The sequence below is a fragment of the Equus caballus genome, chromosome 15 (genome assembly GCF_041296265.1).
Source record: "Equus caballus isolate H_3958 breed thoroughbred chromosome 15, TB-T2T, whole genome shotgun sequence".
In the NCBI taxonomy this organism is placed as follows: domain Eukaryota; kingdom Metazoa; phylum Chordata; class Mammalia; order Perissodactyla; family Equidae; genus Equus; species Equus caballus.
Window position 1 is genome coordinate 31596732 of NC_091698.1, and position 14249 is coordinate 31610980.

At 51.4% G+C, this 14249-nt stretch overlaps 1 protein-coding gene across 11 annotated transcripts in view; it reads right to left on the reverse strand.

Annotated features, from left to right (window-relative positions):
- The window catches only part of PAX8 (paired box 8), a 59083-nt gene that overhangs the window by 21405 nt on the left and 23429 nt on the right, over positions 1-14249 (reverse strand). For 6 of the 11 annotated variants that reach the window (XM_023618753.2, XM_023618751.2, XM_023618749.2 and 3 more), the window contains exons 3-7: positions 4883-5048; positions 2698-2898; positions 1006-1094; positions 567-692; positions 124-299 (exon numbers count right to left, since the gene is read on the reverse strand). In XM_023618753.2, the coding sequence (XP_023474521.1) occupies positions 124-299; positions 567-692; positions 1006-1094; positions 2698-2898; positions 4883-5048 (758 nt within the window). The remainder of the gene's footprint in view (positions 1-123; positions 300-566; positions 693-1005; positions 1095-2697; positions 2899-4882; positions 5049-14249) is intronic. The other 5 variants (XM_023618754.2, XM_023618752.2, XM_023618750.2 and 2 more) reach the window with 1 other exon arrangement.

A 14249-nucleotide genomic window follows, 5' to 3' on the forward strand; every position in this document is an offset into this window, starting at 1 on the left:
CCCATGAAGCAACTTCTAGTAGCTTTGGTGGCAGGACTGCAGGCTGATTAGGGATTTTTCAGAGACCATGCCTCGCTCCAGTCCCTGCCCACTGCTGCTCACCTCCCACCGTCTGCTTCTCACCTGCTCGCCTTTGGTGTGGCCAGGGGAGGTGTAGGCCTCCGGGTAGGGCTGCCGCTCGAACGGGCACTCGAGTGGTTCGAGGTGGTGCTGGCTGAAGGTGTCAGTGCGAAGGTGCTTGCGGGGCCCGCTGCTGCTGCTCTGGGAGTCGATGCTCAGCCGGCAGCTGTCCTGGTCACCTGGCGTCCCCAGGCAGGGAGAAAGCTTTTAGGGGACCCATCCCCCACCCCCCAGGCCAGAGTGGAGGAGCTTCGGAGGGAGGGAAAGGACCAGGCTCCTGGGCCTTGGGCTGTGGCCATCTTAGAGACAGGCCATGTGCAGCAGGCAGGGAGTTCCGAGCACCCACAAAGTCCTGGGCCATAAAGGGGGACCTCTGTTGCCATCAGAGTCTGAGCAAACTGCCCTCCTGCACCCCCAACCTGCCCTCGGGTTCTCCCAACACTCACTGTCATCCATTTTCCTCTTGCTGTCACTGCCAGGCTGAGCAATGCCCAGGAGCCCATTGATGGAGTAGGTGGAGCCCAGAGAATCCGACTGGGGGGACTCTGGGGGTGTCACGGCTGAGCTGGGGACTGCAGTGAGGTGAGAGAGAGAGGGTCAGGATGTGGGAGTGACACCCCCCAGAGCCTCTGCTGCCACCACGCAGGAGTCAGGGGGCCTGCTGGTGGGAGGGGTTCTTGGAGTCAGGGCTGCCTGATGTGTTTCCACCCCGAAATATTTCAGTGACGCTTCCCTGGAACCCCAGCAAGGCTTTGTCCCAGTGCAATGGCTCAGTCCACCCAGGTGGGTGTGTCTGTGTGGGCGTGTTTGCGTGTGACTCTGTATGTGTACAGATGGAGGTGTGTGCAAGGGGCCGGGTGCGCCTGCAGGTCCCTCAGCACTCACTCAGTGTGTGTCCTGGGCTCAGGGACTTGGTGGCCACGCAGCTGTCCATGGGGAGGTTGAATGGTTGCTGCACTTTGGTCCGGATGATTCTGTAAGGAAGACAAGAAAGGTCGTAGAGAGAAGAGGAGGGACCAAGAGTTATGACTACCCCAGATTCAATCACCTTTTTGAGATCCCACTTGGGTGTCTTAAAGGCACCTCAAACTCCACCTGTCCACCATCAACCCATCACCTTCCTCCTCACACTTGGTCCTTCCCAGTGTGCCCATTTCATGATTGGTACCATCAGTCACTAGAGGGAGAAGTAGAGGTGGGGCTTAGCATCTGCCTCCCTCCCTGCTCTGTCAAATCCATCATCAGGTTCGTGGGTTTGACCTTGTAAACCTCTCGAGCTTTGATCCCTCTCTGCATCTCACTGCCAGCACCTTAGTATGTGCCACACCAACTCTCCTCCAGGGTCACTCATTAGCACCCCCCATCTGCTCCTGACTCTTTCTTTCTTTTTTTTTTTTAAAGATTTTATTTTTCCTTTTTCTCCCCAAAGCCCCCTGGTACATAGTTGTGTATTTTTAGTTGTGGGTCCTTCTAGTTGTGGCAGGTGGGATGCTGCCTCAGGGTGGCTTGATGAGTGGTACCATGTCCACGCCCAGGATTTGAACGGGCGAAACCCTGGGCCGCTGAAGAGGAGCGAGCAAACTTAACCACTCAGCCTTGGGGCTGGCCCCTGCTCCTGACTCTTTCTAATGTATTCTCCCTATTGCAGCCAGAGCAGACTTTCTGAAATGCAAGTCAGCCTCCTGCGTAAAGTCTGCCAAGGGCTTCCCGTTGCTCATAGGTCAGAGGCAAGAACACGTAACCTGGCCCCTGGCCCCTGAAGGGCAGCCTTTGCTGACATCTCCACCTCAGCCTACCTCATGCTCCCCTCATCTCTATCTACTGGCTTTCTTTCAGCTTCTTGTAAAACTCCTATTAGCCACAGGGCCTTTGCATATGCTGTCTCAGAGCTCTTCGCTCCCCTTTTTACCTAGTTAACTCTTAGTCACTGTTTCTTACTCAGGGGCATCTTTTCATAATCTCCCTAAATCAGGCCACCTTATATTAGCTCACATACCCTCATGTTCCTCTCCCTAGCAGGACTTAGAGCTGCATTTTTACAGTTGTTTGTGTGGCCACTTGATCAGTACTCAGTAAGTGTCTGTCTTCCCACTAGACTGTAAGCTCCGCAAGGACAAGAACTGTGTGTCCCCAGGGCCTAGCACATAATGAGTAAATTAGGTATGTATGAATGAAAGAATGAGTGAATAATTGATTGACTGAGGTGGTGAGTGAATAACCAAATGACTAAACAAATGAGTGAATGCTTGAATGAGGGCCGGGTTAGGGTCCTGTGGCTCAGGAAAGGATCAATTCAAGAAGAAGCTTCTTTTATTGAATGAAAGAGGATGTGGTGTATGAGGAAGGAAACTGCAGAAAGTACAGCCCCGGGCAGAGGTGGGGTGGGGGTGGGGGTGCCACACAGACTAGAGGAGGCTAGAGGGGTGACACCAGCGAGCGCCTGGGGTGCTTCCTGCCTGGTTCTTCAGCAGGAGGCCCCTTCCCAGGCCAGTCCACCAAGCCGGGCCCTTCTTCAGGTCTCTGTCATGATTCCCCCAACGCCCAGGTGCCCCAGCCCCCGCCTGCTGTCTCTCTCACCTGTTGATGGAACTGACGCTGGGCACAGTGTCATTGTCGCAGACGCCTTCAGCCAGGAGCCGGTCTCGGATCTCCCAGGCAAACATGGTAGGGTTCTGTCTCTTGTAGTCTCCAATCTTCTCCACCACCTTGGGGGTGGCCACCTTGGGCTTAGAACCGCCTATCACTCCAGGCCGGATGCTGCCAGTCTCGTAGTACCTACTCCAATAGAGAACCCCAAAGAATTACCCAACAAGCAGGTGGGGTCTCTGGGCAGGGACTTAGCCAGAGACCCTCGTTTCCCTCTGGGGCTTCTGGGGAGGGGCCTGGGGGTGAAATGTGCCCCCAAGGCTGGCCTCAAACTCTTGACATTCCCAGCGCTGTCTGTTTCCCTTGCGTGGGTGGGTCTATGCTGCCGTCAAACCAGAACCCTCTGCTGGAGACATCACCCCGGGATGCCTGGCTTCTCTCTCTCCCATCCCTCTGGCCAGTCTCCTGTGTCTGAGCACCTGCAGGAGCCACCTTATGGGGCACAAAAGATTTCCCTCCTAAGAAAGGAAATTTTCACGTGTGTGCTCCGTGTGAATTGCAGGTTCACAGTCGCCGCTCCGTACAGCTTGTTCCCCATCCAGCTTCCCTTGGTTGAAGCATGACTCACTGTTCTCCTTCGCTATCCTGATTTTACCCCTTCCCAAGAAGCCAGTGGGGGCTACTGGGCCCTTTGCCCCGTCTTGCTGATTCACCTTTGCTCTCCATACCCCGCCCCCCGTCCCGCCTGGCCACTGGTTTTCTCCCAGGTTACATGGTTCAGGTTGAAGCTGCTCCTCATGGACTCTGGGATCCCAGCCTAGCCTGGATCCCCGGCCACGTCCAGCTCCTTAAGCTGAGCCTATTCTCCCAGGGTCTCCACTCCTCCTCTCCCCTCTGCCCTCACCTGGCTGCTTTGGCCGACCAATGACCTACATCAGGATAGGATGTAGAAACTCTCTGGTCTCCTAGTTGTGGAAATTTTCTGGTCTCTTCTGCCGTGAAATAAAATCTGGCTCTTTAAAGCTCTGTTTATCTGTCACAACTCTCCAGGGCTCATGTCCTTTCTGGGACACAGCCCATCTCGGGAACTCCGCTCCTGACCCCAGCCAGGACTACACTTCTCCCTGACAGCTTCGTCAGGAAGCAGGGCCTTCCACGTTCAATGACAGTCCAGGCCCCTTTGCATCATTGGACCAGAACTCCTCTTGAATCCACTCATGGTTGGGGTGTGGGAGACGGATCCCTCGAGCTGATGAAAGCCCGTCATCTCCTGGCGCAGGGGCATTTCTGATGGGAGTTGCTCTCCAGACTAGATTAAGTGGTTCCCTCAGCCCAGAATTGGGGCTCCTGGTCCCTCCTGAACCTTTGGGTCAGTGATTCTCAACTCTGGCTGCAGAAAATTAGAATCACTTGAGGGGACCTTACCACTATTCCCTAACTTGGGCCCATTCCCCTAAAGTTCTGCTTTAATTGGTGTGGGCTGGGGCCTAGACATCAATTCTTTTTCTACTTAAGGTTCCCCAGGGGGCCTCTAACATTCAGCCTGGGCTATGAACCTCCACTGGTCTGGGGTTAGTGTTCATAAGTGTCGCCTGGTCAACTCGTAAAAATCACAGCATCCAGGCCTAGCTCCCAGTGAGGCTGACACTGTAGGTCTGGACTGGGGCTAGGGATCTGCATTTCATCAACAACCCTCGCTTCTCTTCTGGGTGCTCTGGGAGTTATGGTGTGAGGAGCACAAACTCAGACATACTAGTGGAGGGGTTAGACCTCAGGAACCACGTCTGATCACGTGCACCCCCCCCCCCCCCCCCCCCCGCCGCCACCCCTTAGTGGCTCCATTTTCCTTGGTCTCAGCAGGAGGACTGTTGGGGAAGAGTCTTGTGCTTTAGGAACAGAGGAGCCTATAGAACTTGAGACATGGGGTGAAAGAGAAAAAGGGGGAGGGAGAAATGAAAGGAAGGAGAAATGGACAAAGGAGAAAGGAGGGGCAGGAAAACCCCAGAAGAGCAGTGGATGGGGAGGCCCAGAAGCACCACCACACCCCTTTCAGGTCCTGGGACCAAAGCTGGGCATCAGGAGTGAACGGAGGCCCCGAGAAGGAAGGAGGCTGCGAGGTGGGCGGCAGAAGGCAAGGTCTGCAGGGCAGGTGGTGTGTGGTGAATTTCGTGCTTACCTGCCAAGGATCTTGCTGACACAGCCATGGCTGACTCGGAGCTGGCGGGAGATGTCGCAGGGTCTCACGCCCTGGTGGGCCAGGTCCACGATGCGTTGACGCACCACTTCCGGCAGGGGTCTGCCGTTCACAAAAGCCCCTCCCAGCTGGTTCAGCCCTCCATGGCCTAAGAAGACGAGAGGCCCAGGGACAGCTGTCAGGGCCAGGCAGGGCAGCCGGGTGGGATAGGCCCTTGAGTGCGGGTGCTCAACCCCCACTATTGAGCCGTCTAGCTCCCTGCACCCACCCCTGCTTCCCGCCTCCCAGGAAGGCTAGCTCCAGTCGGGGAGGGAGGTTGGCGATGCCACAGAGAGGCACATCACCATGGGGGCCTTTTGGGGCTGCTCTATCTCCTCTCAGACCCTCAACCCTTTCCTCCAAGTAACAACCCCACCCCCTTCTTCCCTCCCTCTGAAAAGTGTACACAGAGTTGAAGATTCAGGGTCTTGCTACTCTGATACTGAGCTCTGTGGCCTTGGGGAAAATCCTCTCTTTTCTGAGTCTTCTTTCCTCATCTATAAAAGGAGGGCAGAGGAGTAAATCGTGGTCTTTAAGTTTCTCTTTCTCCTTCTTTTTAACCATAGAACCAGAGTTTTAAGCACCGTCACATGGAGAAACACACACACAAAAGAATAAAAGCTGGCCTTCTCTGGTTAAGCTAGGGCAGAGGGGGCCTGAGCCCAGTCTGTGGGCTCCCAGCCTGAGTGACCCCCGCGGTTCCTTCTCTCTAATGGCCAGAGCACGGTCTGGAGCCCCAAAAGCCCTGGCAGAGACCTCACTGGCACCCATTCCCAGGGCTTCCAGGACTGACACGTCGGCCGAGTGCAGCTGTGCAGAACGTGGACAAGCCGTGGACATTTGCCATGTTTCCTTAGCTGCCCTCCTGACTTGGCCTCGTGTGCTGGCCCAGCCTGTGTTTCATTCTGTGCATATCCACCTATTCAAACACACATTGATTGAGTGCCCACTCTGTGCCAGGCACTGAGCCAGGCTCCCCGGATGCTGAAGTGAATAAGGCAGAGTGATTCCTGCTCTTGCCTCATGGGGTTTATTAGAGTGAGGGCCCAGACCAGCCAACAGCCAGTTACCATACCAAGTGACCACTGTAGTGACCAGGGACATGCAGGGGGTAACGTGAACCCATGGTGGGGACCAAGCCCAGGCTCAGGAGAGCGGAAGGGTTCCTGGAGAAGTCTAAACTGAGACTGAAAATAAAGAGGTGCTAGCTGAATGAAGGGGAGAAGGGAGAAAATTGTTCTAGGCAGTGGGAACAGCATGTGCAAAGGCTTAGAGGTGAGAAAGTGCTTGTCTGTTAGATTTACCAACAAACTCAACTGGCTAAAATCCTTAGGTCCAGGTTGGGCTAATTTCGGGGCTGGGATCTCCATTTTACCATTGAAGAGACTGGGACCTGGAGAGTTTCAGTGGCTTGATGTATATGACTTTTACGACTCAGATGATATGAGGAGGAGCCAGGATCTAACCAAAGATTAAGGCTCCCATCAGTGCTGCTTCCTGAGGTATTCTACGGCCAGAACAGACCCTGGAAGCTTGGCAGTGGCCCTGTGCTCTTGTGCTGAAGGTGCCGTGGTCCGGGCCTGAAGGACATCATTTCACACCGGGCGCTTGATTTGGTGGTCTGCCTGGGATGGTAGAGCCCTGGGGCTGTAGGGTCCAGGGGAGCGGACAGGTGAGGAGGGAGAGCCAATGTCAGGCCTCTGTGTGAGTCTGTTAAGGACTATTTATGGCCGAGGGTGGAAAGTGCCTCTCCTGGGCACAAAGTGCCCATTACCGCCCACCGACTTAGCACATTCAGAACTGCCTTGCTCTGTCTCCTCTGGGGCCTGAGCTGTCTTCAGCAGAACAGTCAAGTTCTCTTAAGAAAAAAAAAAGAGTCTATAAGCCTCTGGCCTGGGCACTAAGTCAGGAGGAAAAACACCTCCGGCCAAACACCCAGCAGGAGGGACACAATGATCCATCCTCCTGGTGGAGGCAATTGGGTGAGCTTGGGCACAACTTCCACCTGTCCTGTTCTAGGCAACTTGCCCCAGTGCGTGCTTTTCCACCAGGGCTGGGAAAGCAGCCCAGATGGCCAGCAGAGGGGCCCACGCACACTCCTGGGCCCATTCCGCTGGCTTCTCACTGGCCACAGGCCTTCTGTGGAGAATGGCTGTAGCCATTTGACCCTCTGTCCATCCTTGTTGCCTTTCCGCTCTTTTGGGTCCAGACATTGAACACAAGGGGGCGCCAGACAGCCACCCAAACACAGACAAGACCTGGAGCAGTCCAGCTTTGTCCCCATTTTCCAGAACTTAAGCTGCCACGTCATCCACCGAGGTTGAGGTGTTTGTGCTAGGACCTCTATGTCCAGAAGTGAGATTTCCTACAGGTGGGGGTCTCCACTCTATAAAAGTAGCAGGTTTAAAAAAAACCAAACACAATCTTTGGGTGTCATAAATTGGGTATTGTGCCTTAAAAAAAAAATCTACCCTGTTTCTCCATTCCAGCTGTGTGGGCTATTGTCCTAAACCTTCCTGAAGGATCGATCAGCCTCCTTAGAAACCCATATCCTCAGGAGCCCTCCGACAGGTTATTTACTAGATCCGCCAGCGTCCCTGTGAAGAAAAGATGTCTTCATACCTCTGGCTCCTAAACTGAGAATCTCTGGTGCTTTGTTTTATTTTACTGGCTTCTCAGTGACTGTGTATTACTGTGCAAAGAGCGTTGGGCCAGATTCCTGCGTTGACTCTGCCTGTTTTTAATTTTACCATTTGAGAAAGTTGGGTTTTTTATTTCAACCTTAGTGTTTTCATCTGTTAAATGGAGCTAAACAAAACTTCTTGCTGGGTCTGCTGCTGACCTCTAACAACTGCTGTAAGAAGATGGGGCATGAGGATGGAGAAGCATTTGGTTAGCTGAAAATGCTGATATAAGTGTCAAGTTTTTCTAATTTTTAATGTTCACGTGGTTGAATGTAATGGCCCACGCTTTGCCCTAGGACTGGGGCGGTGGTTCTCCAACTTGAGCGTGCATCAGAATCTCTTGGGGGGCTTGTTAAAACACAGGCTGTTGAGCCCACTGCCCTGGGTGTCTGAATCAGTGGGTCTGGGATGGAGCCAAGAATTTGTGTTTTTGAGAAGTTTCCAGATGGTGCTGATGCTACTAGTCTGGCGTCACATTGAGAACCATTGGTTTAAGCTGGGCAATGGCCAGTAAGAAAATTTAAGAGGGGGCTGGCCCTGTGGCCGAGGGGTTAAGTCCATGTGCTCCGCTGTGGTGGCCCAGGGTTTCACCGGTTCGGATCCTGGGCGCGGTCATGGCACTTCTCGTCAGGCCACTTTGAGGTGGCCTCCCACATGACACAACTAGAAGGACATACAACTAAGAATATACAACTATGTACCAGGGGGATTTGGGGAGATAAAGCAGGAAAAAAAAAAAAAAGATTGGCAACAGTTGTTAGCTCAGGTGCCGATCTTTAAAAAAAAAAAAAGAAAGAAAATTTAAGAGAATAACTAACTACTTGTACACCTTCTACTCCAGCCCCACCTTCTTCCAAGAATAATGTTCTTACCATTTGTATATTACAGTAATCATTTCTTTTTATCTCAACACACATACACCAAGTCCCTACCACGAGTCAGGTACGAAGCACTGAGGATACCACCTTGAGCAAGACAAGAAACCTCAAGGAATGAAAATCTGAGGGGATGCAACCAGCTAAATGGGGAATCAGCATGTTAAGGGAGAAATTTCTTGAAAGAGGTAAGTCCACATGCCAGGAGAGCCCATAAGTGGCCAAAGGAAGTTGCAGGGAGGAATGACTAGGAGGTAACCAGGTAAAGAAGTTTCCAAAGGAAACACAGGAAAAAAAATCTACATACAAGGTCTCGGTGCTCTCAAGAAATTGAAAGACCTTTACCATGGCTGTAGGACAGGCAGCAAAAAGAGTTTGGAAAGAGCCTGTGGCTGCAGGTGGAGATGGCCCCTATGGTTTGAGGTTTGGACCTGAGTCCCTGTAACGGAAGGACTTTTGTCCTTCCTGTGTCCGGTGTGGGGGAGTTGACTCCTTTGGGTGAGTCACCACCAAACACTCAGAGGTGGTGCAGCCTTCCTTCCTGCACTGGGGAGGTCTGGGCTGCCCACAGTGCTGACCACCTTTCCATGTGGCTATGGCTCGGATGGGCTTTAAGGCCGGAAGCCAGACATGAGTGGGAGCCCCTAGCCGGGCTGGGGAGAAGGTATGAACCAGAAAGAAGTTTGAAGCTTCCTAAGCAAAGGCCCTTTGTATGGTCTGGAGGGTCATGGGCGGGGAGTGGTGGGTGTGGAGGAGGAAGACAAGACTGCTTGGCTGGACACAACAGGGTCTGAGTGTGAATGTCCTCAGACAGGGGAATGCCAACTGTCCTGGGGCCAGAGAGGACTTATTCTTCTGTAAGGGGATTTGGAGCTCTCCGGGACTGTAGGTGAAGGCTGCTGTCCAGAACTGTACTCTTTGGAAAAGTGACCATTTGGGGAGGTCTTAGGACTTTCTTTGGTAATTTCTTCCTCCACTACAGGGCACTGAGGATAGGGATGGTAGAAGGGAAAGGGAGGGGCTCATTGCCTCACACCCTTATTTCATGCACCAATACCCCAACCCTCAAGATGTGGGGATAATTTTCCTGTGCCCCCACAATCCTTTGCTCAAGTCTCTGTCGTAGCACTGATGCGTTGAACAGTAACTTTATCTGTTTAGATTATTTTACAAGTTCTCCTCGAGGGCAGTGGCCCTGTCTTTGTCTACCTAGCACCTGCCACAAAAGTTTAATTAATGCTTCAGTAAATCCATGCGGCAGAAAAATGCTTTACAAAGGTGAGGGCCTGTTGCGATGGTTGTTGAGTGGACTCCCCACCGCAGGACCAAGTCCCGTACTTGGACGCTTTCCTCTTTTACCTTCTGTCTGATTCCTTATGCCTCTGCCCAGTCCTCAAGTGACAATGGTTCAATGTATTGTTCTGGGAATATTTCCATTTAACTCCCTGGGGTTTTGCTTTAGCGCCAAAGAGTGTCAAGGTGAGACTCTGGGCCTTGGCAGGACCATCGTGGGAGGTGGAGCGGCTGCTTTGGGATGCCTTTTAAATCATGCCATGCCTAGTCCCCCTCCACGAAGGAATGGCCTTGCCAGTGCTAACCAGTCTCTGTCATTCTCAGCCTGGTGGTGTTGTCCTCCCCAGCATGCTCACTTGCAGGCCTGTGATCTTCCACTGTAACCTCCCAGCTGCTCCCCTTGGCTTGGTGCCTTTCTGGAATAAAGGCCAGGGCCTCTGCCTCAAACCACTCTAAAGAAAATGTTCCACATCATGGAAACTCAGTGTTCCAACCTCTTATTTCACCTTCCACCCCAAGTCTGCATACTGGATTCCTCCAGCATCCATGAGGTTGTGGGTTATCTGGGCACATGAGGCCGTTGGACTAGGACAAAGGGGCTGGCATGCTGAGAAGCGGCATTCTGCATCTGGCTTTTCCCTCAACTGGCTGCGTGACCTTGGTATCTCTGTGCCTTGCGCATCCCCTCCTGAGGGTACCTAGAGACGAGAGATAGCAGCGAGGCCAACCTGCTGCGTATACTTCTTCATTTCTCATTGACCCCTCATCTTCTGCCTGTTCTGGACCCATACTCCATAAATTACCCTCCCATTTCTTTTATATTATTTACCTCTCCCTTTCTACTATCTCCTTCCCCCGGACATACAAATACAATTAAATCCATCTAGGCTGCCTCTCCAGCCCCTGTCCACATAATGAAAGAAAGAAACAAAACCAAAAGAACAAAAACAGAAAAAAAAACCCCAAAACATAAACCCCCCCCTTGACTATGAAACTTTATCTTTCTATTATTTTCAATCAGATTTCTCAAAAAGCAGTCACGCTTGCCACTCCAATTTATTTTTTAAGATTTTATTTTTCCTTTTTCTCCCAATGACCCTGGGTACATAGCTGTGTATTTTTAGTTGTGGGTCCTTCTAGTTGTGGTATGTGGGATGCTGCCTCAGCATGGCTTGATGAGCGGTGACACGTCTGCGCCCAGGATCTGAACCGGCGAAACCCTGGGCCGCCGAAGCAGAGTGAGCGAACTTAACCATTTGGCCACGGGGCCAGCCGCATGCTTCTATTTTTGTCATTTGCTCCCTTCCTCTTCAGTGGTCCCCTCACTATATGCCTCAGGCTTAGCGTGTGCTCAAAGCCTGGGTGCCCGATGGATATGGCTGGTGGAGGATGCTGTGTCCTCCCTCTAGAAGAGGTTTCCATGACAATGCTGTCTCCTGCTTCCTTATACCTTCAGGCACGCTTGTTGTTTCTCTTTAATGGGCCTCTCTTCCCTCATTTGTCCCATTGTATCTATTTTTTTCCAGACTTCTCTTAAATCCCAGTGCTGCACTCAATCTACATGGTCATCCTTGGTGATCCCACCCACTTTTATTGTTTTACCTGCTACCCATGTGCTGATGGCATCACGGGCATCCCAGCTATCTCCAGTCCAGATTTTTCCTCTCACTTTTATATTCAACTTCCTATCAGAAATCTCCTCTTTGCCCATAAAGAGGCTCCTGCTCTAGTGTTGTCTTGGTTGGTAATGTCACCAGCTGCCATGCAAGCATAGAGCCTGCCCCTCAGCTTCATCTCATGCCACCTTCCACCACACCCTCCACACTGTTCCCTCGCTGGCCTTCTGCATGACCTTAGAGCTATCAGTGCATCCTCCTGCCTCGAGGCATTTGTACATGCAGTTCCCTCTGCCTGGGACTCTTGTCTTCTCTTCTTATCTAGGTAACTCTACCAATCCTATATAGTTCAACACAAAGTCACTTCCTCCAGGTGGCTTTGCTTTATCCTACAGAGTAGGTTAGGGCCTCTGTTTAGATGTTCTCAGCATCCTCAGCCTTTCTTACATAGCTTTCATTCAAATCTTAATTATACGTTTATTTGCATGATTATAAGTATGAGTAGTGACTGTCTTCCCCCACCAGACCGAAAGCTCCATGAGGGCAGGACCACATCTGTTCTATTCATTACTAAATTATACTAGGTGTTCAACAAACATATGTGACATGAATTAACTTATGGCCTTTAGCTTCTTTCATTTTCTCCATATGGACTACTCACCAAACCATGGCATTTTTGCCTCCTAGATATTTAGTTAACCAGGACCTTCCTAGCCATCTCTAGCATTCACACATCCTTGAGCTCATCTCTGCATTCAACATATATTTATTGAGCAATTACCACGTGCCAAGCATTTTACTAGAACTGATTACATAACATTCGCCTCTGCTTTCATGCAGCTTCCAGTCTAGGAATAGGTAGCTACTTAAAAAGTAAATACACAGGGCTGGCCTGGTGGTGTAGTGGTTGAATTTGCATGCTCCACTTTGGCGGCCTCGGGTTTGCAGGTTCGGATCCTGGGCGCGGACCTACACACTGCTCATCAAACCATGCTGTGGCAGCATCCCACATAAAATAGAGGAAGATGGGCACAGATGTTAACTCAGGGCCAATCTTCCTCAAGCAAAAAGAGGAGGATTGGCAACGGATGTTAGCTCAGGGCCAATCTTCCTCACACACACACACAAAAGTAAAGACACAAATAAATGTGTAATTGTTGCTTGGATAAGTGCTAAGAAGGACACACAGGGTGTGGTATTAAAGAATAATGAGGTGAAGGATGAGAGATGGAATTAGTTCCTGGTGACCAAAGAAAATCTACATAAGGTATAATCTGAAAGGAAGGTGAGTACCGGTTAACTAGTCAGCTGGTCTCTGCATCCGGTGTTGCACATGCAACCCTTTGCGGGAGAGCAGCACATCCCAAACTCAAGTCTGACCACGTCCCTCCCATGTTGAAGAAACCTTCCAGGGCACAACACCATATCCTACATGATGAGGTCCAAGGCACGAAATCTGAAGGACAATGTCCACGTGAGCTGACCCTGGCTTACCTCTGCAGCCTCGCTTCCTACCTGAGTCTTGAGTCTCATGACCCAGCAACACAGAATGGCTTGCTGTTCTTTAGTAGTATCCAAACCCTCCCCTGTGTCCTTGTTCATGCTGTCCTCCCTGCCTGGAATGCCCTTTCCTTACCAACTCCTGAAGGATTCGTACTCATACCTTGAGTCCGTTCAGGAAGCCACCTCCTACAGGAAGTCTTCTGTGCCTTTCCTGCCTGCTGTCTCTAGTCCTTTCTTTTAAACACATCAGGGCATAATTTCTACCACTGCATGTAGCAGAATATGTGTCTATTTATATTGGCTGTATCCTGCTGCACAGATTGTGTGTTCCTTGAGGGATGATGTGGCTTCTTTATCTGTGAAACCCTAATATCTAGTAGTATAATGCTTGGTGGTCAGCAGTTACCTAACAAATGCTGGTTGAATTAATTATTGGAAGGAAGGAGGGAAGGAAAGAAGGAAGAACGAAAGGAGGGAAGGAAGGAAAGAAGGGAGGAAGGGAGAGAGGGAGGGAGGGAGGAAAGAAAGCAAGCGCAAAACAAGCTTAGTGAAGCCCACACATTCTTTGCCTTAAGCAGAAATCTGTCTTCCAAAGACATAAACTCTTAGACATGAATTGTTTAAAAAAGGAGGTCCAGATATCACAGCTCAGGACGAGAGGGTTGCCCTTCTGCAGGAGCCATGGGATGAGTGCAGAGGCCTTCCTGTGGTTTTTACATCAAACCTTCGACGTCAATATTAAATGTGTGAGCACTCATGGGCTCACCCTTTGCGAGGAGCAGGTGGTTCACATGCTGCCTCGTTGGTTCTGCAGGAGCACTCTGAGATGAGCACTACTGTCGCCATTTTACACCCATGAGGAGACTCTCACCGCCGTGGGTCTTTGGATTCTGAGTTGAGAAGCCTTTTCCTTCTAACCCTGGCTGTAGAGGCTCTATAGAGAATGATGAAGGCGGACCTACACAGATCGGCCCTCACAGGACTGACAGCTCTGGGGAGATTCCAGCGTGCCTGGAGGGGAAGAACAAAAGCTCCCCCTCCTGCAAACATGCACATCCAAGACTCAGAGGCCCACTTGAGGAGAAGTTTCTGACTCATAGCTGCCGGGCAGTACTGCCCCACTGTGTCTGCCAGGGTCCAGTCAGTGAGAAAGAAACTTGATCCCCAGTTCTCACTGCCAAGGAGCTCGGCATTGTGTTCTGTGTTCAAGACCAAGGACACAACCAAGCCAGTCCTGGAATCCTGCTTCCTCAGACCTCCTCTGGCGTTAAGTAGCATATCAGTCAGGGTCCAGTCAGAAAACAGAAACCTGTTCCTAGGTATTTCAACAGAGGGGCTT